The sequence below is a fragment of the Hippocampus comes genome, unplaced genomic scaffold (genome assembly GCF_001891065.2).
Source record: "Hippocampus comes isolate QL1 unplaced genomic scaffold, H_comes_QL1_v1.1 scaffold92, whole genome shotgun sequence".
Taxonomy (NCBI): domain Eukaryota; kingdom Metazoa; phylum Chordata; class Actinopteri; order Syngnathiformes; family Syngnathidae; genus Hippocampus; species Hippocampus comes.
The window spans coordinates 1,775,784-1,801,578 of record NW_017805379.1 but is presented as its reverse complement, the minus strand read 5'-3'; the positions used below and the strand labels follow the sequence as shown (position 1 = coordinate 1,801,578).

The following is a 25,795-nucleotide window of genomic DNA, read 5'->3' as shown; positions in this document are numbered from 1 at the left end:
GTATTTTCCATGTTGTATATACTTTGTTGGGTTTGACACACACGTATACATATATAGTATATTTAAGTGGAAAAAAAAGAAATCAGACATTGTCTATAGTGTTGCATATTTTTTATATTATTAAATGTCTTTTATTGCACAATTAAAAAAAAAAAAAAATCAGGTTACGTAATCAAGAAAGTGGAAAGACAGTCAGTGTTGCCAGGCCGGAGGTGAACGCCGTGTTTTGCTTCCTTCCGACTTAAGCAGAAAACGTATAGAACATACGACGGTGAGTGAGAAAATTAATCATGACAATGTTGTTTTGTTTTTTTTTTTTGGTATAAAACCGGGACTTTCATTCGGAAGTGATGTGTGGGTGGGGGGTATGGCATGGGAGATCATTTCTTCCTACTGCTCCATCGAACACCTCCTCCGACATGCGCCTCGTCACCTCCTCACGTCACCGCCACATTTATATATTACTAAGTTGGAAGTATGAAAAATGCAATGCTGCAATGTATCCCCTCCTCCGATATTAATAACAAAACAGCCAGAATCCAATTATAAAATTTTCTAAAAAATGTCATCTCCAAAGAGCTATCCTTTTTGGCCCGTGTTGCCATCTCGAGACATTCACACACATATTTTCAGGCCATAACTTCTGGTTTTCACAGCAAAAAATGAAAAACCGGCCACACGACACTGCACCAAAATCCCTCAAATATCTTCAAAAAACTCTGAGCAACAAGCAACAAAAAAAAAAACCCAAAACAAAACAACAATTTGGTAGAACGCGGGCTTAATAGTTGGCAAGATGTATGCCACTCTGACAAAGGATTTAGAGTTTACCAAAGCTTTGTAAACTGTTAAACAACATTATTATGAAGTGATACAAAAAAAAAAAAAAAATCAAAAAAAACAAAACAAAAAAAAGACTTTGTTAGGCTAACAAGACACAATCTGTCATGGAGACCGCTTCAAAGGACTAACAGCCGTTTTTAACTAAAATGTAAAAAAAAATTTGATAAATTAAAAGGATGGTGCGGTTGCTCACAAAGTAACGACACAACAACAAAAATTTCCCATGCCATACAGTGCGGCTGCCGGATGCAAATGCACGGCGTTTCCTCTCTCGGCGGCGTTGACATTTCCTTGGCCAAAAAAAAAAAAAAAAAAAAAAAAAAAAAAAAACGAAAAGAAGGGTCTTCATTTTCATTTTTGGTCAGTGCAGAAAGACGGGGCGGCGGCATGCGAGGATGTCGCAGCCGCCGCACTCTTTGCGGTCGTAGAAAAAAATGGACAGGGAGACACTTGAACGTTGGATTCCAACATAGAACGCTAAGGTCCCAAACTTCTGCCCAATATGGGAGATGGGAACTCAAGGCTCCGGTTGGGCCTCGTCGGCGTGCTTCTGCACATGTGCGAGCATCGCCTGAAAAGACAGAGCGGAGCCGCGCTCACTACACATGACGCGGAGAGCGGATGATGAAAATAAGAAACATTTACCTGCTTGGAGCCGTTGCGAGCGCAGAAAAACTCCTCGCAGTCCTTCCAGCGACATCGGAGCGTTTGCTGGTTGGCGGCGTGATCGGCGACCATGTGCTGTTGCAGGTGTGCCATGATGCCGAAAACTTGTGAGCAGCCGTGCCACTGTGGATACAGCACCAAAAAAACAGCTTTAACAGGCATCCTTTAGGATAGAAATACCAGAGACTGTCCAAGAAATTCAACCTCACAAAAAAGTCCTGGCTGGCTCTTTTCAGGCAGATGACACCAAAAGTTACTCAATTGCAAAACTCTCCAGTCGAGAGAAACATACAATACAATACAATACAATACAATACATGCTGATTTATATAGCGCTTTCACAACAGCGGCAGCTGTAACAAAGCGCTTAACAAAACAGTTAACATAAAGTAAAATAATAACATACTCATCTATTTTCCATTAATCTGTGCTGTAGCTGTGGAAGCTTATTTCCACAGTTTAAAATTTAAAATGTTCCAGAATACCCAAATTTTGTCTTTCCCTGTCTGGAGAACCTCACTCTAATCTACTTTCAACCACGACACCCTTTTGAATTGTACCAAACCCCGTTTAGGCAGCTATTTTATTTTATTTTTTTAATAAAAATGAAATCAAACCCTGCAGCGGTAGTTCTGCGTCAGGTTGAACTCGACGGCCTGCACGCTGCCGTCGTAGCAGCCAGTGTAAATCTGGGAAAAGGAAAACAAAACAAAAAAAGACATTATGTGGTGATCATTTTTGAAAAGTCGTGCATCCAACAAGCCAGAATGTGCGATGACTCACTTTGCTCTGGTGCACCGCCATGCTCGTCACCATGTCTGAATGTCCGGTGAACACCTGCAGCTGTTCTCGAGACTGCAGAGGATGGGTGGGTGTTTGTCAGTCTGGGAGAGCATTCGGGATTTGTGATGGCAGACGGGAGGAAATCGGGCACACCTGTATGTCGTAGACGCGGACCTGCTTGTCCAGGCAGGCGGTCACCATCACCTTCCCCACGACCGTGACCACTGTGACGGCGTGACTGTGGCCCTTGTAGACACGCAGCAGCTCGCCGCTCTAAAGGGAAAACGTTGGCGATAAGACTACTTCATAATCGAGGTGAGGTGAGGTTCAATAAAATTCAAGTTGCCAGCAGCGATGAATCCTTTGATGGGTCCTCATAATAACCATCAAATCTTGTCGCCATGCTCCGCCCACATTCGAAGACGAAACGAACTTTCCCCGGTCTCGCGCTTTTCCACCCTCGAGGTACTCAAAAGCGCTTTAACACTCTCTCCTTATTCACTTCCTGATGACGCAGCACCAGGAGACTGTAAATCACCCAAAAGTGGACTCACATGGATGTTGTGCGCGAAGACACACTGGTCACTGGAGCCGCTAAACACCAAGTCGTTCACAACCTGAAAGCACAAACTTTCAGGTCAACGTTTCCCCCCCCCCATCATCGGCTAGAAAATCGGCGCCGCTTTGGCAGGAAGGGGACGCAGGCACACCTTCATGCAAAGGACGGTCTTGGTGTGTCCTTCCAGCGTGCGCAGCAGTAGTCCGGTCTTGGCGTCGCGCACGCTGATGGTGCTGTCGTAAGAGCCCGCCAGCAGGATGCGCCGCGCGCCCTCCTGCGACGTGGCCAGGCAGCTGACGGCCCGTGGCGCGTGGCATTCAAACACGTCCCGCTGCTTGTTGGTCTGTGCCAGAGGTGCAAAAAAAGTTGTCACTCTTTGGACTTGAGTACAAGTAAAGATAACTTGTGTTTAAAAAAAAAAAAAAAAAAAAAAAAAAAAAAAAGACTTAAAATTTCTACTTTGTTACTTCACACCACTTACACTACTCACCATAAGATCAAAGGTAACCACAGTGCCGTTTGCCAAACCGGCGTAGAGGAACTTCCATCGAGAGTGGAGGCACAGGACCCGATCTGCCATATTGAACTGCTGCTCTAATTCCTGCGTCTGCAAGCAAGCACCCAAACGAAACGTTTAAATGTAAGACAACCACCGAGGCTATGCAGTTGTAAACATTTCTGTCGATATTGTCCTATTAAAATGTCTGGTGGGAATTATGACTCCCAGTCTTGCCGTAGACGGTAAATCTATTGTCAGGCATCTCTCTGGACAGCTATTTCCTTGACTTTTCTTGAAACAGATCTGTTAAAGTGTCAATGTCAGTCTAAAAACAATAAGTTGAATGAAAAATGGCGGGATGAAATTGAAACTAAAAATAAAACAAATCAAATGCATTTAAAAAAATATAATAACAAAATATCTGGAATAATAGTTTTACCTCTGGATTGTTGTTGTGCCATTTACATTTAAAATAGTTATTTTGTGCAGGCATTTGTATGGACACCTATAAAAATGCCTTTAAAAATATATAATACTAACACAAAATATCTCGAATCAAAGTTTTACCTCTGGATTATTTTTGTGCCATTTACATTTAAAATTGTTATTTTGTGCAGGCATTTGTATGGACACCTATTACTCCTCTTTGTTACTGTTACAAGCATGTTTCTAAAAAAAGCCATTAAAATGTTACCACTCTTCAGTCAGTATAATAAAATAAGCCAGTCAAGTAGGAGGCCTTCATTTATCCTACCTTGAGACTGTAGCAGCGTATGGTCTGGTCGCTGGAGCCCGAGTACAGGCGGCACTGCAGGCAGGGGGCAGCCGACACTAGCAAGCAGCTCACTTTGGACGTGTGTCCGGAAAAGACAGCAACGCACTTGTGAGTCTGCAAGAGACGGAGGATGGGAATGTCACTTGCATTCTGAAACGGGCATTGGTGAAGATTTCATCGGCACCCACCATCAAGTCGAAGGCTTTGATGGTGCGGTCCCCCGAGCATGTGTAGAGCAGGCCGTTGTGGATCTGGATGCCGTTCACCGCCTCCTGGTGGCCCTCGAAGGTGCCAGAAGACGTCCCTGTCAAACAAACAAGTTCTATTACCAAGAGGCCAAGACGATTCAAATGATAAAAATAAATTCAGTGTACAGTTAAAAAAAAAAAAAACTTACAAGAAGAGCTCCATGTCATCTTCGGAAAGGACATTTCACTGCAGAAAGAAATGGAGGATGACAGTTTTAATTTTGCAACGAGGTGATGAAAGGGCCCCGGCAATTGCCCCTTTCCTAGCAAACACTCATAACGATCATCAAACTTGAGCCACTTTACACGGCATAGTAAAAAAACAAAAACAAAAACAAAAAAACTGTTACAATATGTCAAAATCAAATTGTCAGACTTCCTGACACTTTTTTGAGGGTGTACTCATGATAGACAAGCCTACAAAAATGTTATGCTGCTCACTGTAAAGCATGCCACTGAACTAAAATGGAAACTTCATCACAAAAATCGCATCATGACAGACAGAATTTTCTTTCATTATTTTTTCGACTGGAGGCAATTAAAAAAAAAAATGAATAAAAATCCATTATAAAGCGTGCTACCGACCCAAAATGGAGTGTCGTCTTTATGTTTCGACTCACGAAAGACATTTTGACCACATTTCGGGTGAATTTTCATTCCTTCTAAAATTATCCTGGAATGCTTAAAATGGCTGCTTCAAACAAACCAAAAAGTCCTGTCTTTTCAGGCACGTTTTTTTTTAAAGACTTTTTTATGGGTCTACTTATGATAGGCATGTTGACCAAAGCTCATGTTTCTCGGGAGGGTGGATGGGAGCTGATTTTTATCTCATTCAAAAATTATGATACAAATCTTAAATGACCGCTTCAAACAAAAGCGGCTCGATTCCTTTTTCGTGGGTTTACTCATGATCGACATGCCAATCAAATTTCATCTTGCTAAGGCTGTTGGGATAGAATGATTTTTCAGAATAAATAGCCCATTCAAACCAAAACGGGTAACTTTCTTTGTCTTTTCAGGCGTGTGTTCTCCTTTTTGTGGTGCTGCTCATTATATTACATAAACTGGGTTTGAGGATTAAAAAAAAAAATTTTTTTTCTTAATCTTCAATGTGTTATTGAGCCGAAATGGCACATTCAAACCAAAATGGCCGACTTCTTGTGTCTTTTCAGGTATTGGTCCTTGAGATGTTTTTGTGTGTCTTCACATGATATGACATGCCAACCAAATTTGGCAAACTGCGGGCTTTCTGTTATTGTCCTAAAATGGCACTACCAATAGGAACGTGACAAGAGATCCCAAAAATGAGTCTTTCAAATTTTAAGGCTGGTTGGAAAGGCCAAAACCCAAATTTGGCAAACTGCGGGCTTTCTGTTATTGTCTTAAAATGGCACTACCAATAGGAACGTGACAAGAGGTCCCAAAAATGAGTCTTACAAAGCCATGTGTAGCCTGGCTTTTTTTTTTTTTAATGTCAAAGCTTCACCTCTCAGATGATTTACAGATGTCCATGTCGCTGGTGGAGGTGACCTCATTGCAGGCCAGGCTCGGCTGCCCGCTTCTGGACGAATCCGGGATGTGAGCCGCAGGAAAGAACGAGGTGGTCCCGAGGGGCTGCTCGAAGGTTGCGCCCGTCTCCATCTTCACCTCCACCTCCTGATTGCGAGGCTTGGCGTCTTCCTCCATCAAAATGTCCCCCCCTCGTGGTAGCGAGGAGGTGCTGACCTGAGTGCTGCCGCTGCCATTGCTGGCCCTCCTCTGCAGTCGAGACCACCTGGGCCTGGAGGCCTCGGCATCCATCTCGGTATCGCTGCTCTCCGGCAGCGCATTGCTGTGAGCCTTTTCCAACACCTTCCTCTTCTTCAGCTTCCTCACTCGTTTGCCGCTGCTCAACTCGGAGAGCGAACCGGGTGAAGCGTTTGGCGCTCGGGGTGTCTCGAATGCCGGAGAGTGCGATCGATCGGCGGGGCCGCATATCTCGGGGCTCCTTCCGCTGGACGCCAACAGCTTTACGTCATCTTTGGAGTCGGGGAGGAAGGTGGCCTGAACGGCTTTTTCAGTGGACTCTACCAATCCTGACGGACTCCGGGCATCGCTTTCATTTTTTTGCATGGGCTCAGGCTTGACTTCCGCTGCGGTTATGGACTCGGGGCATGTTACATTGTCCAAAAGGTCCGATTCACTGCTGACTCCCACGGGGGACGGGGGCTCCTGCTTGATGGCGATGGCACCGGAGATCGACGGTGGAGGTGAAGCGCTCCGACCAAGAGCTGCAATGCTCGCGAGAGAGCACAACGGAGCCACAGAGGCCGGTTCTCTTCCTGCGGGGTCCGTCTTCTCCTGTTTCAGTTGGATAGGAGGTACGTTGGCCGCCTCCGTGTGGTTGGCTTCAAAGAATAAAAGTACACACATTGAGAAATGTAAAACTGCACAAAAAGCTCAGATTTGGGTAATGCAGTACCGTGGTCCATGGCTGTATCATGCTATGTTGTTCACAGTAGTTTGTATTTTTAAGCGATCATTGTTTTTTTTTCCAGTAAACAGGTAAGTCCAAATTTAGAGTTGCGCACCTTGGCGTTTTACTGCAAGGCTGGAACGGATTAATGACATTTCCATTTATATCAATGGGGAAACATGATTTGCTTAGAAGTCAAGACATACCTTGCATCCCTTTTAATAACTCAATTCGTTTTTCTCTGAGTGTGCTCATCTCGGCGGTGATCTGAAAAAGAAATGAAACAATGGACACACGCCGGACCTACTGGACATGCTTTGATTTCATTGGACATGACAGCTTACAAGAGAGGGTCAAAATATTTGAAACTGCAAAACGGAGCATTATCTTCTTTACAGAATCAGTGGATCTGATCTTTTGAGTCATGTAAGTTTACGTGACGTTGTGGCTTTGGGTCTTTTGATTATTCACTATTATTATTATTTTTTTAAGCACATCTGAAAGAACGATGGCGTCTACCTGCTGTTTGACCACCATGGCTCTCTGCATCTCCATGTAGGCGACATCCAGTGCCGCCCGCGCTTGGACCAGTTGGGTTTCCGCCGTCTGCAGCGAGCGACTCAGCTCCTCCTCTCGCAACGACACGGCCAGAAGCTGGTCGATGTGTAAGCGATCCGCTTCACCACCAAAACAAAACGCTAAATTACGCGGCGCAAATTTTGCCAGTGATCTCAAGAAAACTAAAGGCTAATTCTGTTTGAAAACGTGCTTCTTAATTGTTACTCAATTTGGCCACATGGAAACAAAATCAACTTGCGTATTGAAGAAGGCATGAAGGAAAGTGGCTTCAAATTTACTCAGTCGCTGCCTTTGTGTATTACTCTTGTCTTTCCGTTTCAAGACAGGCAATGGTTATTTGTGAAGGGAAGTATTTTATCAATCCATTTTTCTGGCACGAACCTGTTTTGGATTTGGTCTTTCTTCTTTTGTTGTCTTGCTCCACACCAGAAGCCTCTTGGCTCTGAACATCCTAAAGAATAAACACAGCAAGACAACGTTTCATTTGAAGCAGACCGTGACACCTTTTTATGGGTCGCATTCCGCTGAACCGTCCTGAACTCACCCCTGGTGTTCTTCGCCTCTTCGCTGTTCCCTGTCCGTCCATCGGCTCGACTGCGGAACTTTTCTCCTCTGTCTTGCAGTCGGATCTCCGGAGCGCCTTGGCCTTCTCTGACATCAGCTTATCTGCTCGCTTTTGAGCTTCCTCCACAGCGAGGTTGAGAATCTGCTCCGCATCGGGCCGGCCGCCGCTCTCCTTGGCGACGGAGGACCTCCGCGGCGTCTCCTTGGATTGCAGGAGCGAGTGCTCGGACGGCGGAGCCAGGCTGCTCTCGGAGAGGGAGCGCTTGCGGGAGGTGGCGGGAGGAGGGATCTCCATCAGCAACTCCCAAGGAAAGTTCTCCAGCATCGCCATGTCGTCCTCCTCCTGGCTCTGGTCTTCATTTGGGACCATTTCAATACCGAACCTGGAAAGTCGACACAGAGTAGTTGTGGGACTCCATTAAAAATTTGGGCGGGGAGAGAGCAAAAGAGTTGTAGCGTGGATAGAACAAGTGGATAAAAACAAAGGTCTTTTAATCTTACCTGGGCATTCCTTTCCCCTTGTCCTGCTTCTTGCGCACCTCCTGGTAAACCTGCTCCCAGTTGACTTTCCGACGAGACCCCGAGGGGCTGATGAGCTGCCGCACAGTCGGCTTGAGTCCGGAGTCCTTTTCGCTGTCCGTCCGCCGCGACTCGCTCAGGTTGCGGATGCGCCTGGCGATGTTGAGGTTGGGTTCGTGGCCGCCCGTCTTGGTCTTGGTGCTGATGTGCTTGGTCAGGTCGCGCTTCAGAACGGGAGGCAGGTCGAGTTTGGACAAGCCGGACGCCTTGGCGCATGTTTTGTCCAAACCGGAGGCCTCTCCCTTGGGACTATCATCATCTTCCGCTTCCTTCGTGGCTCCGTCGCGTGGCGGCGAGGTGGGAGCTTCCTTCTCGTTCTCCGGGTCATCACGTTTTGAGGCTGCGGGCCGTGGCTTCTTGGCGCTGGAGGTGCTGACCTGCAGGGACTGGATGCTCTCAGAAGAGGATGCCGAGAGACTTTCTTTGGCCGCACAAGACTGAGAACTCTGAGCTGGGTCCCTTGATTTCGGTTTTGTTGCGTTCTGCTGGCAGTTCTTATCCTTGTTCTCCGTAACTAGACACTGCACCGGATCCTTGGGCGGCTCCCCGTCAGCGGTGTTTCGAGGCGTTTCTGGCTGGGGGCCGTCCCAAGAGCTCCTCCTCTTGGACCAGGCCAAGGACTTCTTGCAGGTTTCTGGTAGCTTTGGTGCTCGCAGGGGTCCAACAGGAGGGGTTTGGGTTCTTTGGGGTTTTGGATGCACTTCGGCTTGACTCTTGGGAGGACCATCTGCGCCGCGGTCTAAGTGTTTACTCTTCAGCGTCTCCTTCCGTTCCTGCCCAGAGGAGGTGAATGCTTTCGCTGTTTTTTCCTGGCTTTTGGGCCCTTTTGGGTGTTCTGCTTGGTTGGGCAGGGTATCCTTGCCGGGTAGGGAGTCCACTGTCTTGTTGACTGAATAAGGAGACCAGCGGGAGCTCTTGTCCAGCTTTGGGTTGTGGGTCGTGGCAAAGCTCTGTTTGCCACGGGGCTCACAGTTGGCTGTTGGCATCCCTTTACTCCCGAGCCCCGAGCTCTCATCAGCCCTGTTTTGAAGAGAGCTCACAGGACTGGCAAAAAACTGCGGTGGCGGCGGGTACATCGGCGAGGGCTTGTTGTAGCTCATCTGGCGGTTATTTGGTGGGAACTGCGAAATGTTATTCCTGCCATACATACCGTAGCTGCTGCCCTGGTTACTGAGCCAGGGCAGTCGATTGGGGTTGGAAAATGAACCCCTGGGGGCGCCCAAGGCACCGTCTTGCGAGTAGCAGCGACTGCCCTGAAAGTCCCCCGAACCCCACCTCTGGAAGTTGGGGGGCGCTTGAGCATGCCAGGTAGCGCTTTTTCCTTTCGTGTAGTTTGTGTTGCCGTTCAAGGAGGGCGAAGATGCCCGGAAGGCTTTCTGGTGGCCGCCTCTGCAATTGTATTGCGAATAATTCCAGGAGAGGCCATACGGCAAATGCGGAGCACCTCTGTCCAGCTGGTGGCGTTCCTTGGCTTCCTTTATCCTCTGCTGGATCTCCCTTTTTTTTGCGTCCGCCGACTCCTGGACCAGCTTAGCAGCAGCTGCTTCCTTTTCTTTGCTGCGGATGCAGACCAGATAGGATAATACAGGAACTAAAGAAAAACATACAAAACGACAGTGACGGCCGTCTTGAGGATTTGGGCTGGGTGGGTTCTCTTAAAGGCAACCGGTGACATTTCTAGGCTTTCCATCTTAGTACCATAAGCCCCTTTCACGCTGGGCATCTAAGATGGCTTTTTCAAGGCTTGATGTCAAGTGCCTGGGGTATTGATCAAGGATTGAAGTCCACCTGAAAAATTTGCCAGCTTCTGATAGTATCGCAATGATTGTCCTCCGATCTTTGCACCGTGCTTAAGGCACCAATACGTGACAGTGTGAAAGGGGGCATTAAAAAAAAAAAAAAAAAAAAAAAAAAGATCACCCCTGCACTAAGACCCACTTCTGTTTTTCGGTGCAGACGTGAAATTGGAGTCCGGCCCGGATCGGACTGAGGCAGCAGCTGAAAGAAGCCTGTGAGTGCTCATGATAAGAATGTGACTATAGATAGCATGCGACCCCCACCGTTCACGCGCTTTACAGCCAGATTCAACAATCACAATCACATACGGGACCAGTCTTCGGTATTAGCATTCAAGGTAAGGATTATGAAATGGCTGACACATCATCGCCGTTGAGTTTAGGTAAAATGAGAAGTAGAAAGCAGGAACAGTAACAGTGACCTTCTAGGGATGGTCGCTGACGGTCGTGCAGCACAGTGGCTAAATTAGGTGTGGGAAGCTGTTCTGGAGAAATATTTTGTCCGCCATATCACGATAACGCAATGACACGTTACTCCATTCTTTCTCTCTCTCTCTCTCTCTCGCTCTCTCTCTCGCTCTCTCTCTCTCTCTCTCTCTCTCTCTCTCTCTCTCTCTCTCTCTCTCTCTCTCTCTCTCTCTCTCTCTCTCTCTCTCTCTCTCTCTCTTTTAAATTATGGGGGGATTTTTTTTTTAATCTCTCTGGCATTTTCCATTGCAAATTTGAGCTGGCGTTACTATTATAAGGTGATTCATTTTTAGAACTACTTTTTATGGTGAGGATACAGTCCACAGCGGGGGTGGACAAAGTATGGCCTGCGGGCCACATACGGCCACTGTAATCTTTCATTTAGGCCTTTGAGCATTTGAATTATAGTCTTGATTGATTTCAGTATTTCTTAATTGGAATTTATTTGTTCATTTTTAAATTTAATTTACCTCTCAAAAAGAAATTAAATAGAAAAAAACTATGATAATATACATTTGCGCGCACACATACACATCGATCTATCTATCTTTTTTTTTTGGGGGGGGCTATAAAATTCAAAATTCCAAATAAAAATACAATATTTTCTTATTCAGATGAATTATTTTGTATCCAAATTATACATATATTTTTTTATACTGAGTCTAAAAATAGCACATTTGTTCATTTTAAAACTCAAAACAGGCCCTTGGCCACCAAGGTTTGCCCACCCCTGGTACACGTATCAAAACAACTTGGGGATACATTTTAGTCATGCACACCAATGCATTTCTACTTTTACTAGAAGCCAAAAGCTGGAAAAAAAAAAGAGAGAGAATATATCATTTCCATCTTATTACCGTATCTGCTCTTTCCTCTTTTGAACGAGCTCCACCAGCGTCTGGTCAAAGTAGTCCTCGTCACGATGGATGCTGCCGGGCGTGATCTTTATCTTCTCCACGTTTTGCTTGTGCGCGGGGCTGGAGATGTGGCCGGCGTAGTCGGTCAGGCTCACCAGCGACACCTTGCACACCCGGCACTCGTGGCCGCAATCCCTGTCAGGGAGGAGAGGCGACAGAGGGCGCTCAATGCTTCCTTCGGGCATTCTGGCGGCGTTCTGATGAGCTTCTTGGATGTCTTGGGAGAGGAGAATACTCAACAATCCCTTGCTATGTTAACTTATCACCAAATTCTCTATTTGTTGCAGATCAGGAGGTAACTAACTTCAATTTTTTTTCATGTCAAAACATTAAAGGAAAAAAAATAAACAAAAACAAAAAAAAAAGATATCTTCCTGATCCATAAAGTGTGCGATTCCCTAGCGGGTCATGAATGACAAGGAAGCGGGAGCAGGCGGAAGCAGCCGGGCCCGGGCGGCGCGCTAATGGAGCTTGCCGGCCACGCAGCTCAAGGACGCTCGGCTTAGCGTTCGGTCATGATGGAGCCCGCTGCACTCTGAGAGCTCGCTCTGGCGGCTGTTTTGGTAGTATCCGAAATCTCCTTCCCACCCTCCTCCCACCACGGCCAAAGACTAATGTCCTCTTTATCTCGCTGACCAATCCCAAGCAGAGTAACCGGAGCCGGCAGCTGGTGGCCACCTTTGACTCCGAACCTCTCCCAACTGTGTCACCTTGCCCTCCTTTCTTTTTTTGTGGCTGTTCTCTCACCCCTTGAGCACTCTTCCGCTGTGGTTTGCAACTGTTGTCACCCCGGGACACACATTTTCCCCATCGGACTAAGTCGCGACCTACTTTTATACAAGTCAGGAACAAATTTTTAAAATGTGTTGGTTTGCACAACTTGCTCTTCTGCGACAAGGAGTTAAACAGCAAAATTCTTAAAATATCCTGGTTCATTTACAATTGATATTTACGCAACCTTCTCTCATCATGCTGTATTTATATTTACAATGCCGACCTGGAGGCAACTTGGAGTTCATTGTCTTGCCTAAGGCTTGAACTTTAAAAAACTGTTTGGGGAGTGTTCTAATGTTTCAGAATAACAATGAGTCCTCCAAATGGGGCATAGAATCAGAATACACGATTCCTGAGGTGGTCACACGGTTCCTGCTGGAGGTCAGTGGTCCGCGAACACAGCTGTGAATGTCCCTCACATTGTGTCCTGGGGGTTGATGTGATCTTCTCACAAGTTACTTTGATCAGAAGCCGTTAACTTAACAAAAGGATGTTAACTGAAAAGCCGAGAGCGGGACCCTTTTGGTCACACCTCGATTGTCAAACCCCCAATCCTATCGTAAGTGAAATTTCTGCAGAGTCACACTCTTTGTAACTACAAAAGGAGTAAATATGGGATCAAATATGAACATTTATTCTAACACAAGGGTCCTTGACCCACTTTTGGGTCATGACTGACTAGTTGACTGTCATCGCTTTTGTGCACTTTGGTCTTATCACTTTTTATCAGCCCGCAGGGGTAAAAATATTCAACATTGACGCCTGGCATACTTTTGTCAAAAAGTCACGAGCCAGCTGCCCTCTATCGGGCATCCGGCAAGCTTGTGTCTAAATATACGCGTCACAGTTGGAACAGCTGCAAACTCTGCATGAGCCCTGACAGGCACGTGCCCGTGTGTGACTGTGCTTTACGGTGACCCACATTTAAAAAAATAAAGAAATTTAAAAAGTCAGTTATAAATGCATGAAAAAAAATTGGATCCAATCATGATCCGATTTATTACAAATAAGCTATGACTCCAATTGCCACATGATTTATAAAGAGGGGCAACAATGAATCTATTAATCAACAACCAATCGATTATTAAATTAATCAACCATGATTTTAACACTTGATTCATCGTGTAGAGACAAATTAAGCCATGTGATTGGCTGGCAACCACTTCAGTGTGTCACCCGCCTATTGTGCGAAAACAGCTGGGATATGCTCCAGTACGCCAGCGACCCTCGTGAGGATAAGCGGGTTAGAAAATGGATGGATGGATGATTTTTGCCTATTTTCGGACATGTTGCTGATCAAACCACTAACTGGATCTTAATCAATCTTTGCGTTTTTTTCTGCACTGTCAACTTGAAATGATGTGTTTTGAATAAAGAGATCTTACCGCCCTTTGAGTTTCTCCAATTCGCGGTGGTGCAGCATGCTTCTCAAGTGTTCGTCCATCTCCTACGGATTGACAAAATAAAACTATAATTGACCCAACTCACTGCCGCATCGCGCCTTTTGCCCCCAAAAATCAACGGTGGTGACCGGATGTCAATATTTAAAATTGAATGAAGTATCATTGGCAACTGAAGTACCTGTTTGGAGGCATGGACCGTCTCGCAGAGGATGCACTTCCTGTCTCTCACCATCTTGACGTGAAATATACCAGCTGTCCCCAACCACTGGTCAGCGGCCCAGGAGCTATTTAAAAAACAATAACTATATATTGATATAGATTTATATTAGTGCTTAGCGTGCATGATTAATTAATTGCGTGTGAATTGCATCTGTCACCAACCTCTCACGTGCCCATTAAGATGTAATGTCTGTAAGATGAGAAGGTTTATATTCATGCTTCGTGTGCATTGCAAAGGTTAAAATTATCTACTAGTTACAGTTGAACTCTTTGTACAGTGCATTATTCTGTGAATTTCAAATGCAACTTGGTCAAAGAGATGTTTTGAAGTTAATTACTGAAGGACAAAATATTGTAAAACAATCACGTGTTGTGACAGTAATTCATACTTTAGCTATTTTAAATGCTAAGTGACTATTTTAAATGCTAAGTGACATTCGCGATATATTTATGAAAAATAAGCGTCTGATTACAGTAATCACTTTCAGAATTTTTCCTGCCAAATATTGAAATTGGCATGCCTCTAAAAAAAAAAACTTATTGGTGTGAGTGAAGGTTACCAATATGTCTCTTGTCACATTTTTGTTTGGTAGTGGGAGAAGATGTTCTTTTCATGTAAAATATGTGGATCAATAAAGGGTGGGAAAGCCTGGCATACGTCATAACGAACGCGACGTGAGGTGACGTCACGCTATCCATGTTTCAAGACGGCAGGGAGAGAAACAAAACAATTACAAACGTTTTTCCCACCATTCAGTTTCGAAATGTAAAAGTGCCAATGTTTGTAGAATCGTAGAGTCGAAGCACAGGATCAAAATTTAAACGCCCCCCACCCAAAAAAACAAAACAAAACAAACAACAACAACAACAAAATGCGGGTCCTGGTTGTGTTGTTAGTTTGCTAAAACATGCGTTTTGGGACGAATTCGTTAAAATTGGAGTATTATTTAGATAAAGTGGGTAATTGACTTTCTGCCTCGGAGCACATTTTTCGTCACTTCCTTTACATTACGGCTGTTTGTTTATTAGCACGCCTTCTGCTAATTCCAGTGTTTTGTGAGCAAACACTGGCTGCGTCCACGTGCAATATACACATAAGCACATAAAATGAACCAGCAAGTGACCCGACCGTCTCTGAACAATATAGAGCAAACAATGTGATATGTAATATTATATATTTTTTGTAATAATGGTGAGCAAAACTGGGCTAGTAGGCAATTAGCATGCTAGTCACCGTAACTAGGGTAACCCCAGGTTTTCTTGAACGCAACATGGTCAAATAGTGATCGAAAGCAGCTACATCGAAACGTTCTCGATCATTCCAAGAGTAAAAAGTCGTTAATTTGCTACCTTTATAATATCAACGTGTGGCCAGGGCTCCACATTTTGTCCATCATCGTGGTAGCAGTTAACAACATCTTCCACCCGCGAAGAACAAATGATCCCCCAGCTTGCTGCACGGGAACGGAAGCGACGTTCAAGTCCGTCGCTGCCATCTGAAAGAAAAGTTTCACGAGTTTGGGGAAACCCGGAGCGAATTTCTTACTGAGTTAACCTGCGTAAAAATAAGTAAATGTCTCTTGGTTTGAGAATTTCTGTGTGAAAATGAGGAAATTTTCAAAATGTATCTGAAACTTTAGGATTAGGTAAGAATAAAATAATTCAGCATTAATGTGGGCATTTAGCTTGGAAAAATGTGGAATATAAAAAAAAAAAAGCTGTACTGTATTTGGTTTTTGTGGAAATTCTCAAATGTAAATATAAAATGTGGAAGAATGTGGTAAATATGCAAAAGAACTCTTCATTTTGGAAGTCGAGTGTGAGAATGTAGAATTCTGAAGAAGGTTGGACATATGAGATTGTGAAGGAATCAAATTACTTGTCAACATGTCATAAATTAGTTGAACATTTTAAAGTTTGAATGGTTTGAATACGCAAGGAATTCTGGAATTTGGGGGGGGGGAACTTTCATTTCAAATGGATTGGTTTATGAAAAATGTGGAATAGTGAAAAAGTAGACATTTCGGATTGCCCGAATGATGTGTATATTTTGCTATTGGAGTGGTTTGAATCACTTTCAGAAGTGTGGATGTCTATGAAAGACAAAAAAGCGGTGGAATAATACCAAGTAACAGTGAAGTCTGAAGTTTAAGTGTACAAAACATAAAAACGAGATATGAACAAATAAACTCATAAAATCACCGCCACATACATTCAAGTCATTTTGATCAAATTATGGCCCAACAGCAGGATGAGCATACAGTAGGAATGCTGAAAAACAAAACAAAACAAAAACATCAAATCGTTTTGAGTGTTATGTAGGTGTTAATTTATGCGCACGGGACGCACATACAAGAATGTTTGTGTAACACAAAAGTTGGCTCTGAAATGTTTGCCTCTGAGAATAATAGAAAGGGCAGAAAAGGGTCCCTTTATTTCTACTTAGCTCTCAGGTAAGTAGAAAAATTGTGTAACGAGAAATGAAATTCATCTTATGTTGAAATGTTACAACTACCAAAAGAAACGCTGCCCTCGAGTCCAACAGACCATTTTGGAAATTTGCATCCCCAGTGTTCAGTTTATGATGCCCTGTTGGCGGGCTTTGTTCCTCAAATGGCGCTTGCGCATTCGGATGATCCACTGCACGGTGAGCTTGGCAAAATTGGCTGCCTTGAAGAGAGCCATGAAGACGCCGCAGAGAATGGCCGCCGACGACCACGGGTTTGCTGTCACGATCTGTTTGAATTCCAAAAAGAGAGAAAAGCTTGTGTTTCCACTTAACGGAACAATTCGGCTCATCATAATTTAGGATTTGACAGATTAATTGGAAAAATAGAAAAACAATCTACACGTACTATGCACGTACACAAAGATTCACCATAAAAGCCCCCTAAAGATGCTCATCTCTCCATGTAAAATTCAGAGTTGTACCCTGCCTACCACCCGATGACAGCTGAGATAGGTTCCGGCACGCCCGTGACCCTCGCGAGGATCAGGAATTCAGAAAATTGTTGGATTGTTGGATGCGTTGGCATCGTCTGGTGTCACCTTGCTGCCACTAAGTGACTCACTAAGCTGCAATAATATTAGTCATTTTTGGTCACCTGGGGGCAATATAATACACACATACATGTAAACAACTCCTCAGTGGGTTACAGTAACAGCAGAGGATAAAGAATATATGCCAGTGAGTATTGTGATGGTATGTCTACACTGCATTGTTTGTGTTCAAATATCTGTTGCAAAAAGGGTCATAACACACCTATTGATTGTCGATTGGCATTTTCTATTAGCATTAAGCTAGCAGGGACATTCCTCAGGCAAATTCGTTTGCTTGTTTTAAAAATAGATAATGTCATTCTCTTTCTTTCATTTTTAGTTTGACAGAAAATATAAACTGGGGGTGACATTAAACAGCTTGAAGTTCTGGAAGACGGGTGTGCGCCCTCTCTGTTGGGATCTTGAACCTACCAGTTGGATTTCTTGGATAAAGGGATCACGCCACTCAAAGACGGCAAAGAAAAGCTGGTTGCTCCTTTCGGTTTCGGGCCTCTTGTCATTGAATTTGACCACAGCGGACTGAAAGACAAATCAGCGATCATCAAAAAAATAAATAAATAAATAAAAAACATTAACTTTTGAATTTATCTTTAGATTTTGGCCATACAATAGACATAGGCAGTATAAAAGCAACTTAATGAGTGAAGTTATAGCCATTATTTTCTTTGAAGTGACACTTTTCTCGGATGTCAAAACATCTCATCTTTGACAGAATTACATTTTAATTATGACGCATGGAGAGAGTTGGTTCGGATAATGGATGGATGGATGTTTAAAATCCTCGTGGTGTCTGAGCGGTCACTAACTGTCTCAGATGCTGATTGAATTGAATGAAGTCAGAGTTCCATCTAGTGGACAGACGGCGCAAAGGCATCCCTTTGTGAATCTCACACGGCTGAGACAATTCATCGCAAAACTCTGGCCAATCAGGATTATTTTGAAACGGGCTAGTATTCTGTCAATAGACAGACTGATTAATCGGTCGGGCCATCTTACCTCTTGGCGAAACTCCACTGATTGGTCGCTTTTCCCTGATGTCGTCACCAAGGACATCTTGACCCACGTGCGGAAGCCCCCGGAGAAGGTCCACGTGGAGTAGTTCCTCTCACAGTCCCTCATGAACTCAGATTTATTCAAACTGGAGAGTGAGATTTTAAAGAGTCAATAAAGGGGCGAATGTCGCTCTCATGGGATCAATCTAATTGGACGCTGAGTAAGGGCTATGATCTTCCTCTCGATTCTGGGATGGATATCTTGCGGCTGAGCTTTGGGCAGAATTCTTTCCATGTTCAGTTTTTCGGGTCACTGGTGTCTGAGTTTAAGATGAAAAGACGTTGACTTCATGACGATCTGGCCTTTGTATAATTCGGAACCAGGACAGTACAGTATTGGGTCAACATCATTCTAGCACACAAATCAATAGCATCAATGTGGTGTTTGTATCAGCTAATCAATAGCTAATCAATTTTCAAAATCAGCTAATATATAAACAATGATTAACAGTCATCAGGTTATCTTTCTGTGATATGTGTAAGTCAATGAATCAAGTTCAAACTGGAGTCGCAAGTTGAAAAAAAATCTGATGAAGAACAATTAGCACGACAAACGGTGCCGTTACCTGTTGTCCAGGTCGCTAAATTTGGCGAATAGCATATACGTGATTGCGCTGAAGTCCTCCTCGGTTTCGTTCTGACTGAACTGCATAAAGATTAACTCCTTGTTGCGGACATCCGACGGTCCTTGCACCACCAGCGCCTTCTTCTGCGACACACGCGCTAAGAACGGTTAGCTTGCTGTTGACAGGAGAGCGCCGTATTTACCACGAACCTTCGTTCGGTTGGTGAAGACCCCGTAGTAGGTCACCTCCTTGATGATGCAGTCACCCTCTTGAGGCTTCCCAGGGTCCACCAGGGGCGGGATGTGGTCGTGGTAGTGGTGCCGGCAGCTCAGTAGCCGGGCATTGCCGGGATACAGAGCGATACCTATGACGATGGAGGTCGCAGCTTATCAGAGTAATCCATTGACAGCATGGTAGTGATATTCTCGCAGCATTACCCAATTGCTGACACCCAATTTAGTGTAAGGCAGAATTGGCAGGGACTCCAGCCCAGGCCAGATGCTCATCCTCTGCGTCCAACACTTTGATGCAAACTCTGAATCTTAAATTAATTTAACTTTGTTTCATTAGAGCTGGAAAAATGTCAATGTCTAACAGGGAAAAAAGACTGGAGTCCCCGCTGGCCTTAGGAATGGGCAAGTACAACCTTATTTCAAGGTATCGGTTTCTTTACGAAAGATGCTGATATCAGCCACCGATACTGAAGGCAAAAGCAAAAAAAAAAAAAAAAAAAACCTAATAAAAACTAAAACAAAGCATTTTTGAGAGAAATTAAAACTCAGAAAGACTAACAAACCCGCTCTAAGAACTAATTAAAACTAACTGATTTTAAAAAAGAAAAGTCATGAAAGTGGGGAATATTTTCTGTCATCATATGCGTAGAACTGCATTTTGATTGTACAGAATGCTAATGTCTTGACTGGCTAACTAAAAAAAGTATCAAAAAATATAACAATAACTGTATGGAAAAATCCTAAATTGTAATAACTATGATACACACCAGGAGGAGAGAAGGCATCCACCTCCTTGTAGGTGACTGACATGACAGGATGGTTGAGTTTGTCCAGGAAGTCGGAGATGGTCTGGTAGGCCAGGAAGGCGGCCACAGTGGTCAGCAGCAGGTAGATGAAGATGAGCACCACCGTGAACACGTTTTTCAGGCACGCCTTGCTGACCCGCTTGGACGGTGTGATGCCTTGAGCATCATCCTCTGAAAAAGTGGGGAAAACACAACCTCTTGCCGAATCAAGATAACTACAACATGCACAATAGAAACTAACACAATGACTAACCCCCCCCCAAAAAAAAATCTGCATAAAAATCAAAGCAACAACTGTCTGTACCTGGCGAAACACTATCAATGCGCTCCTCGCCGTCTTCCACGACATCTCGGAAAAAATCCGGTGACTGCATTTCTTCGCTGTGGTCATCGTCATCATTGAACTGCGGTATCAAACAACAGCGCGGATAAACACATTCACTGGATAACAATTAGCATGGATAGTCTCACCCTGAAGCAGCAGATATATGAACTAACGGTAGGGCAACACACGGAGACAGAAAATATCAGGCATAGCAAAACGAGTGACAGTGAGTGACGCATCGTTTCGAAATGAGGTTTTGACATAATCAAAAGAAAATGATCTCAGCTTTACAGAATCTGTTCAAAAACTCAAAAACAAGTTCAATGAAAGCAAGACTTGCGAAGCTGCTTTGAAGAGGTCCTATGTTTCAATATAACCTCACCTGTTACGATGTCTTTGTTTGAAATAGCTTTTGATTTCAGCAAATACAACCTCAGAATGCTTCAAATTCAAAGACTATTTTAGTGCTTTGCAACCTATCTTGAAACACTGCTGTGCGTGATAATTTGAAACACCAAATTTTAACAAAAACTGCATTTTATTTTGAAAACTAAACACCGTTATCATTGGGAGGTTGGTTCAAAAACATTGAAATTATTCCATAACAGTCGATCACTTGAAAATTATACTGAGACCCATTTGCACAGACAATCTATTAAAAAATGAGAGAAACCTTTTGTAAAATAATGTGAACACACGCGTGCGTATAAATAAAAGAACGGAATAAACTTCCTTAGTTTTTTTTTTAGTCCAGTCAGCTCGTTCGGTCAGGAAGCTTCTCTTCCTGCACTTGCATGGGGATCACATGACGTCAAGTGCGCAGGACACACTCACATACGCTAAAGGATTTACTAAAACTTAAAAACCGCGCACACACCTGACGCGTAAGAAAACGTACAATCAAGCATCTTGGGGTATTTAGGAAAGAGTTGTAAAAATTTGCCTGGTATTTCAATTAACGATTAGACATAAACGTACCTCTCGATAAGTGCTGTCCTTTCCGAGCATTCCTAAACTACGCTCCTCTCCCGAAACAGCACTTCTGCAGACGGTTCTCGTCGCGCCCTCAACTTTTAGTCAACATTTTAAAGAAAAACGGGCAAAAATGAGACTATGTGGACAAATAAACAAAAATATGAGGTTTTCCAAAAACGATAAAGGACCATCTCATGACACGAAGGGACGCAAAAAGATCAGAAAAAAAGTTCGCGTCCGGGGTTGGCTTCTTTCCTTGTCCCACCTCGCTTGCCTGACGTTGTCTTCGTCGACTCTGAGGAAAAAAGGCAACGCCAATTTGTCGGCGTGAATGACGAAATGGAAGGGCGGAGGGGGCTTAGTTGTGGCTCCAAGTTATTCAATTATGGCTTTCATATACTAATTTGTCGACACGAAATTCCACTATGTGGTTTTAACATAATTCCAATGAAAATTCGGACGCCAGGGTTTCAAATGGAGCGCACCTTTCCTCGACAATGAGACGGCGATAACCTCTCCCTCGCCTCTTCGCGACAGATGCGCTCGATTTGCTGACCAACTTGTCCAGCCACGCCGCCCTTCATTTGTAGTTTGTGTGAACACATGACACTTACTTTGTGGCCACAAAGTGATATGTTATTAGCTTGTTATACCTATTCTGTGGTCACTATTTAATTCTCCAAACGCCAATGTCAAGTCTGTGGCTGAGCGGAAAATATGTCCTTTTTTAAAAATATAAAAATGCACCCAGTTTGGCCACAATATAAGGAACACTTGGTTCCCACTACAGAACTTGGCATTTGAACAGGGGTGTGTTGACTTTTTATATTAATTCGGTTACATTTTTATGTAACGCACTTTGCTTCAGATACCATTATTATTTTTAAATTGAATAGTGTGGCTGTAACTAGTGGTTTCTAATATTTTGAATCACCACGGCAGTTATACAAGATAAAAATGATAAATGCCACTTCTAATGTAATATGTACAAATATGCATCGACAGTTGTGTATTTAAATTTTACACAGTGTAAATATACTTTGAGGTCAAAATCATCAGTATGCAGTATGACTTGAAATGCAGTGGGGCCTCAACTTGACAGGTTGACATGGTTGATTTTTGCAACATTAACTTGGTATTTCCTTGAAACGAAAAGGTTAATATTTGAGACTATTTCCTAAAACCTCAGATACTTATACTACGAATTTCTCACAACCGTTCCCAAAATTTATTGAGCAAAGACATAGTTTACTAAAGAAAAATCTTGCACAGCACCACTGTACAAAAAATGGATTCTCATCCAGGAACCTGTATGGAATTGTGAAAATTGCAATCTTTTTATTTTTGGAAAAAAAACAAAACAAAGCAGGAAGTAAATACAGTGAGCTTCCAATTCCCATGAAAATTGATTGCTCACGAGCTAAAATCCCAAAAAGCTGCAAACCATTCGATGCGAAAACAAGACAGCGGCAGACAACAACATATTTACAATGAGAAAAGCAGCAGTTTAAAAAAAAAAAACACTATGTCATCACCAGGCCTCGCCGTGCACACAGTAAGTTGGACTTCTTTGCTTTGCGCTCTTCAGCTTGTTGGGCTTGTCTCTCCTCCCTGCAAATGCCACAAAACAGAATCAGAATCAGAATGCACCTCAAAGTAGTGAGATAAATCATCTGAAGATATTTTACAGCAGTGTACATCATGACAAATTGTAATTAATTGTATTTTATCAAGACGGGATATATTCATTTCATATAATTACCTCCATTTTCCGACTTGCGTTTTTGAATTTCAAAAGAATATGAAAGCTCCATGTTTTGCCATTCGTGATTCCACCGCTTTCACTAATGGTTTAAATTTTTTTTCCACCCTACAAAAGTATCCTGTTGAACTTCAAGCTGAAGGCTCAAATCTCTAAACACACTTCCCCCTGAAACATTGATCATCTATTTAGAAAAGATCTGCAGTTCATAATTTAACAGAGACAACTACTAAGCTATTTGAACAGAACATACTCATACAAGTTAATCCACACCTGGTCTGCACTTTGTGCTGTTTGTAGTATTTCTTTCGAGAGTCGGCGACCAAAGACTTGTCGGCGGCTTTGTCATCCTTGCAGTCGCTGAACGGCTTCAGTTTGCCTATGAGCGCAAACGGACACAGTAAGGGGTGGTTTACATAGGGGGTGTCCTGACGAAAAGGCGGACAATGTTACCCGTGTGAGGCTTGTAGGTGAGCGGGCGGGACAGGCTGGCCTTCAGGTCGAAAACGGCCTTCTTCTGCGTTCCCGGAGTGACGCTCGTGTTGCCAGTGAACACAAATGATGCTTTTGGGCGGGAACAAAGGCTATTATTAGACTATGTACAATCCCCAAATTAATTCACCAGTGTACGGACTTGTGCATACAGTTGTGGCACCGACCTGAAGGTTTGGTGGCAGACAAAGCGGAGGTTTTCCTCCCTGCGGGCGTCTGCGTCTTGGGTGTGCTGGTGGCCAAGGCAGACGAATAGCGCGCCGGCGTCTTCACTAGCGACCTCTTGTACTCGTTGTCAGGCATCAGTTCGGAAAACCTGCACGGAAACAAAACAAATGATATGCGATGCATAATAGATTGGACATCGTTTGTTGTGATGAAGATTGCTTTGTTCAAAAATACATTACAGAAGGACCCTGAAGAGAAAATAATCGCAAATCAAATCGCAATCTTCAGGGGACAGACGAATGGCATTTCAATGGGAAAGGACAATTTGAGATGCAAGGGTTGTGGGTTACGAGCATGGTCATGGAACAAATTAAACTCATATCTCAAGGTACCACTGCATATTAAAAAAAAGGCACTGTGTAAAAAGATATATAGAGAATCAGCAATCAGACTGTGTGAAAACTATGCCTGGCCTCACCTGACGTTGATCCTTCTTGTGCAAAGCACAGAGGGCTTGAATACAGAATCTTGCTTTTTCTTAGTCAACTTGCTTGGAGGATCTGGTTTGTCCGTCGTCAGCGGACTCTTGTTCCTGTAGGCCGCGGGACTGAACAAGGACACCCGACGAGCCTTGGCCGCCTGCGTCACGCCACAACAGGGAACGTCATATACTATTGTCAGCAACAAAAGGATGCCCCGTCTGTGTGTACCTTGAGCTCTGGGACAGGCTCCATCTTCCTCTTGTTGTTGTTCTTCCTCTGCACATAGGCGTCGATGGACTCCATCTTGTTGAAGTGTGCCTCGTGGAGTTTTTGGAAGTCTGCGTGATGAAATGAAGGGATAATAATGCTCTTTTATAGAGCTCAAGTGTTTTGAGGGGGCAGGGGGGGCACCTACTGGGAGTGACGGGTTTCAGGGCTGCCCTCTTCACCTGCCGCCCTTTGTAACGAGGGATCTTAGCAGGTTTGGCCACACTGGGAACACGACCTGCAAAGAGAAAGAGAGAGAGACAGAGACACAGAGAGAGAGAGAGAGAGAGAGAGAGAGAGAGAGAGAGAGAAAAAAACAGTATAAAATCTAATTGCATATTTGCCAATTGACATTTTCGGTGCTTGATATATTATAAAAGGTATTCTTTATGGAAGGACCTGAAATGCAAACAAAAAAAAATGTGAATATGATCTATCAATTTAAGTGGTGGAACTCAATATACTGAATATTCAATATTTAAAACGCAAGAATGTGTTCATATAATATTTATAAAATTTGTACGCGCCTGGTCGGGCAATTGTCAGTGAGCTCTGGGTGGCCTGATACAATCACATCGTGACCCCGGGCCACTGATAAAGTAGAACCCAGCGAAATTCTAATGATGATGAATATTAGCATGACTGACCTCCGTCATCCTTGGGCTCGCTCTGCACTTGACTGCTCATGTCTGAAGACTCTATCACAGGTTCATTCTCTCCCCTCTTCTCAGTCTTGGATAGAGAAGACAATCGTCTCTTCTTGTAAGCTCGGACTTGTGGGACCACGTCACTGCCCCCCTTTGGAGGAAAAACAACATTCAGTGTTGCGTTCACGGACGTGGCCTCCGGGCACTACGTGAATACCTCATTATCCAACTTGGCATCAGAATCACGGGTTCTTGTCTTTTTCGCTTTTCCTCGACGTGTGTTCACAAACACTGAGGAGCTGCAAAACACCTCCTGGGATTGGTCTGTCTGGACCTCAGCAGTGACTTTGGCCTCCATCTCTTCTACCTTGTTGACACAAAGGAAAAAAAAACATTTTAATAGTAACCCACTTACTTCCTTTTTTGACAAACCTGCCCAGCCAAAACATCTGACGTGATCAATAGTTTACCTTGTCTTTTTCGGTTTCCTTTTCTTGCTCGTAATGCTTCTTAATGGCTTTTAAGAGCCTGTCCGCCTATTTGCACAAGTATATAGTTAGACGACTAATCTGAACAAAGAAATTGTGAGTTTGTAGTCGTTAGGCTAAATGTTAGTGCCGAAGAAATCGTCGTCACCCTTACCTTCATATTAGCCTTGAGACCCAGTTGCTTCGCTCGGTTGCGTAGCTCCGCATATTTCATTGAATCCAAATCCATTGTTTCGTATGATTAATAAGAGGTGAACGAGTGAGAAAAGAGCAGAAACTCGCACGGTGCTCGTATCAAACAATTTGAAACGACTCGAGATTCAAAACAGGGGCGCGGAACATGTG

General features: G+C 43.8%; 3 protein-coding genes across 7 annotated transcripts; all 3 read right to left on the bottom strand.

Moving 5' to 3' along the window:
* Positions 1–104: 104 nt before the first annotated feature.
* znf106a (zinc finger protein 106a) lies at positions 105–15,596 on the bottom strand. 2 transcript variants are annotated; one of them, XM_019872298.1, is made up of 21 exons: positions 15,478–15,596; positions 14,087–14,192; positions 13,891–13,952; positions 11,672–11,866; positions 8,473–10,107; positions 7,952–8,354; positions 7,789–7,858; positions 7,348–7,505; positions 7,035–7,095; positions 5,860–6,760; positions 4,523–4,560; positions 4,314–4,429; positions 4,105–4,239; positions 3,342–3,458; positions 3,003–3,194; positions 2,847–2,909; positions 2,446–2,565; positions 2,293–2,364; positions 2,127–2,198; positions 1,489–1,632; positions 105–1,414 (listed from the first exon to the last, which is right to left on the bottom strand). In XM_019872298.1, exons 2-21 carry the CDS (start codon positions 14,138–14,140, stop codon positions 1,361–1,363), a joined length of 4,662 nt encoding a protein of 1,553 aa, XP_019727857.1. In that variant the 5' UTR covers positions 14,141–14,192; positions 15,478–15,596; the 3' UTR covers positions 105–1,360. The 2 variants fall into 2 exon arrangements, with proteins under 2 accessions (XP_019727857.1, XP_019727858.1); XM_019872299.1 differs by lacking the exon at positions 13,891–13,952.
* Positions 15,597–16,251: 655 nt separating this feature from the next.
* On the bottom strand, positions 16,252–21,642 carry pacc1 (proton activated chloride channel 1). 2 transcript variants are annotated; one of them, XM_019872307.1, is made up of 8 exons: positions 21,148–21,642; positions 20,149–20,248; positions 19,806–20,015; positions 19,015–19,169; positions 18,806–18,945; positions 18,184–18,325; positions 17,599–17,706; positions 16,252–16,863 (listed from the first exon to the last, which is right to left on the bottom strand). In XM_019872307.1, exons 1-8 carry the CDS (start codon positions 21,175–21,177, stop codon positions 16,702–16,704), a joined length of 1,047 nt encoding a protein of 348 aa, XP_019727866.1. In that variant the 5' UTR covers positions 21,178–21,642; the 3' UTR covers positions 16,252–16,701. The 2 variants fall into 2 exon arrangements, with proteins under 2 accessions (XP_019727866.1, XP_019727865.1); XM_019872306.1 differs by having other exon boundaries at positions 18,806–18,948; positions 21,148–21,640.
* Positions 21,643–22,463: 821 nt separating this feature from the next.
* LOC109517265 (nucleolar and spindle-associated protein 1) lies at positions 22,464–25,794 on the bottom strand. Of its 3 annotated transcripts, none has more exons than XM_019872304.1 (11): positions 25,605–25,794; positions 25,433–25,498; positions 25,180–25,329; positions 24,959–25,113; positions 24,464–24,540; positions 24,277–24,386; positions 24,045–24,205; positions 23,566–23,714; positions 23,360–23,470; positions 23,180–23,285; positions 22,464–22,755 (listed from the first exon to the last, which is right to left on the bottom strand). In XM_019872304.1, exons 1-11 carry the CDS (start codon positions 25,677–25,679, stop codon positions 22,668–22,670), a joined length of 1,248 nt encoding a protein of 415 aa, XP_019727863.1. In that variant the 5' UTR covers positions 25,680–25,794; the 3' UTR covers positions 22,464–22,667. The 3 variants fall into 3 exon arrangements, with proteins under 3 accessions (XP_019727863.1, XP_019727861.1, XP_019727864.1); XM_019872302.1 differs by having other exon boundaries at positions 24,464–24,553; positions 24,963–25,113; XM_019872305.1 differs by having other exon boundaries at positions 23,605–23,714; positions 24,464–24,553; positions 24,963–25,113; positions 25,605–25,793.
* Between the last annotated feature and the right edge of the window lies 1 nt (position 25,795).

What these genes read in the sequence shown, in the direction of transcription:
- znf106a (XM_019872298.1), bottom strand. Translation starts at nt 14,140, where the DNA reads ATGGTGAGAGACAGGAAGTGCATCCTCTGCGAGACGGTCCATGCCTCC. An exon ending in GATGACATGGAGCTCTTCTT is followed by an intron (nt 4,430 to 4,522) that starts GTAAGTTTTTTT and finishes TTTGTTTGACAG; the next exon opens with GGACGTCTTCTGGCACCTTC. An exon ending in CTCGCAACGGCTCCAAGCAG is followed by an intron (nt 1,415 to 1,488) that starts GTAAATGTTTCT and finishes CTGTCTTTTCAG; the next exon opens with GCGATGCTCGCACATGTGCA.
- pacc1 (XM_019872306.1), bottom strand. Translation starts at nt 21,177, where the DNA reads ATGCTCGGAAAGGACAGCACTTATCGAGAG. An exon ending in CATTGATAGTGTTTCGCCAG is followed by an intron (nt 20,016 to 20,148) that starts GTACAGACAGTT and finishes CCACTTTTTCAG; the next exon opens with AGGATGATGCTCAAGGCATC. An exon ending in TCTTCACCAACCGAACGAAG is followed by an intron (nt 18,949 to 19,014) that starts GTTCGTGGTAAA and finishes CGTGTGTCGCAG; the next exon opens with AAGAAGGCGCTGGTGGTGCA.
- LOC109517265 (XM_019872302.1), bottom strand. Translation starts at nt 25,679, where the DNA reads ATGGATTTGGATTCAATGAAATATGCGGAGCTACGCAACCGAGCGAAG. An exon ending in AGGAAACCGAAAAAGACAAG is followed by an intron (nt 25,330 to 25,432) that starts GTAAACTATTGA and finishes TGTGTCAACAAG; the next exon opens with GTAGAAGAGATGGAGGCCAA. An exon ending in AGCCTGTCCCAGAGCTCAAG is followed by an intron (nt 24,206 to 24,276) that starts GTACACACAGAC and finishes GGCGTGACGCAG; the next exon opens with GCGGCCAAGGCTCGTCGGGT.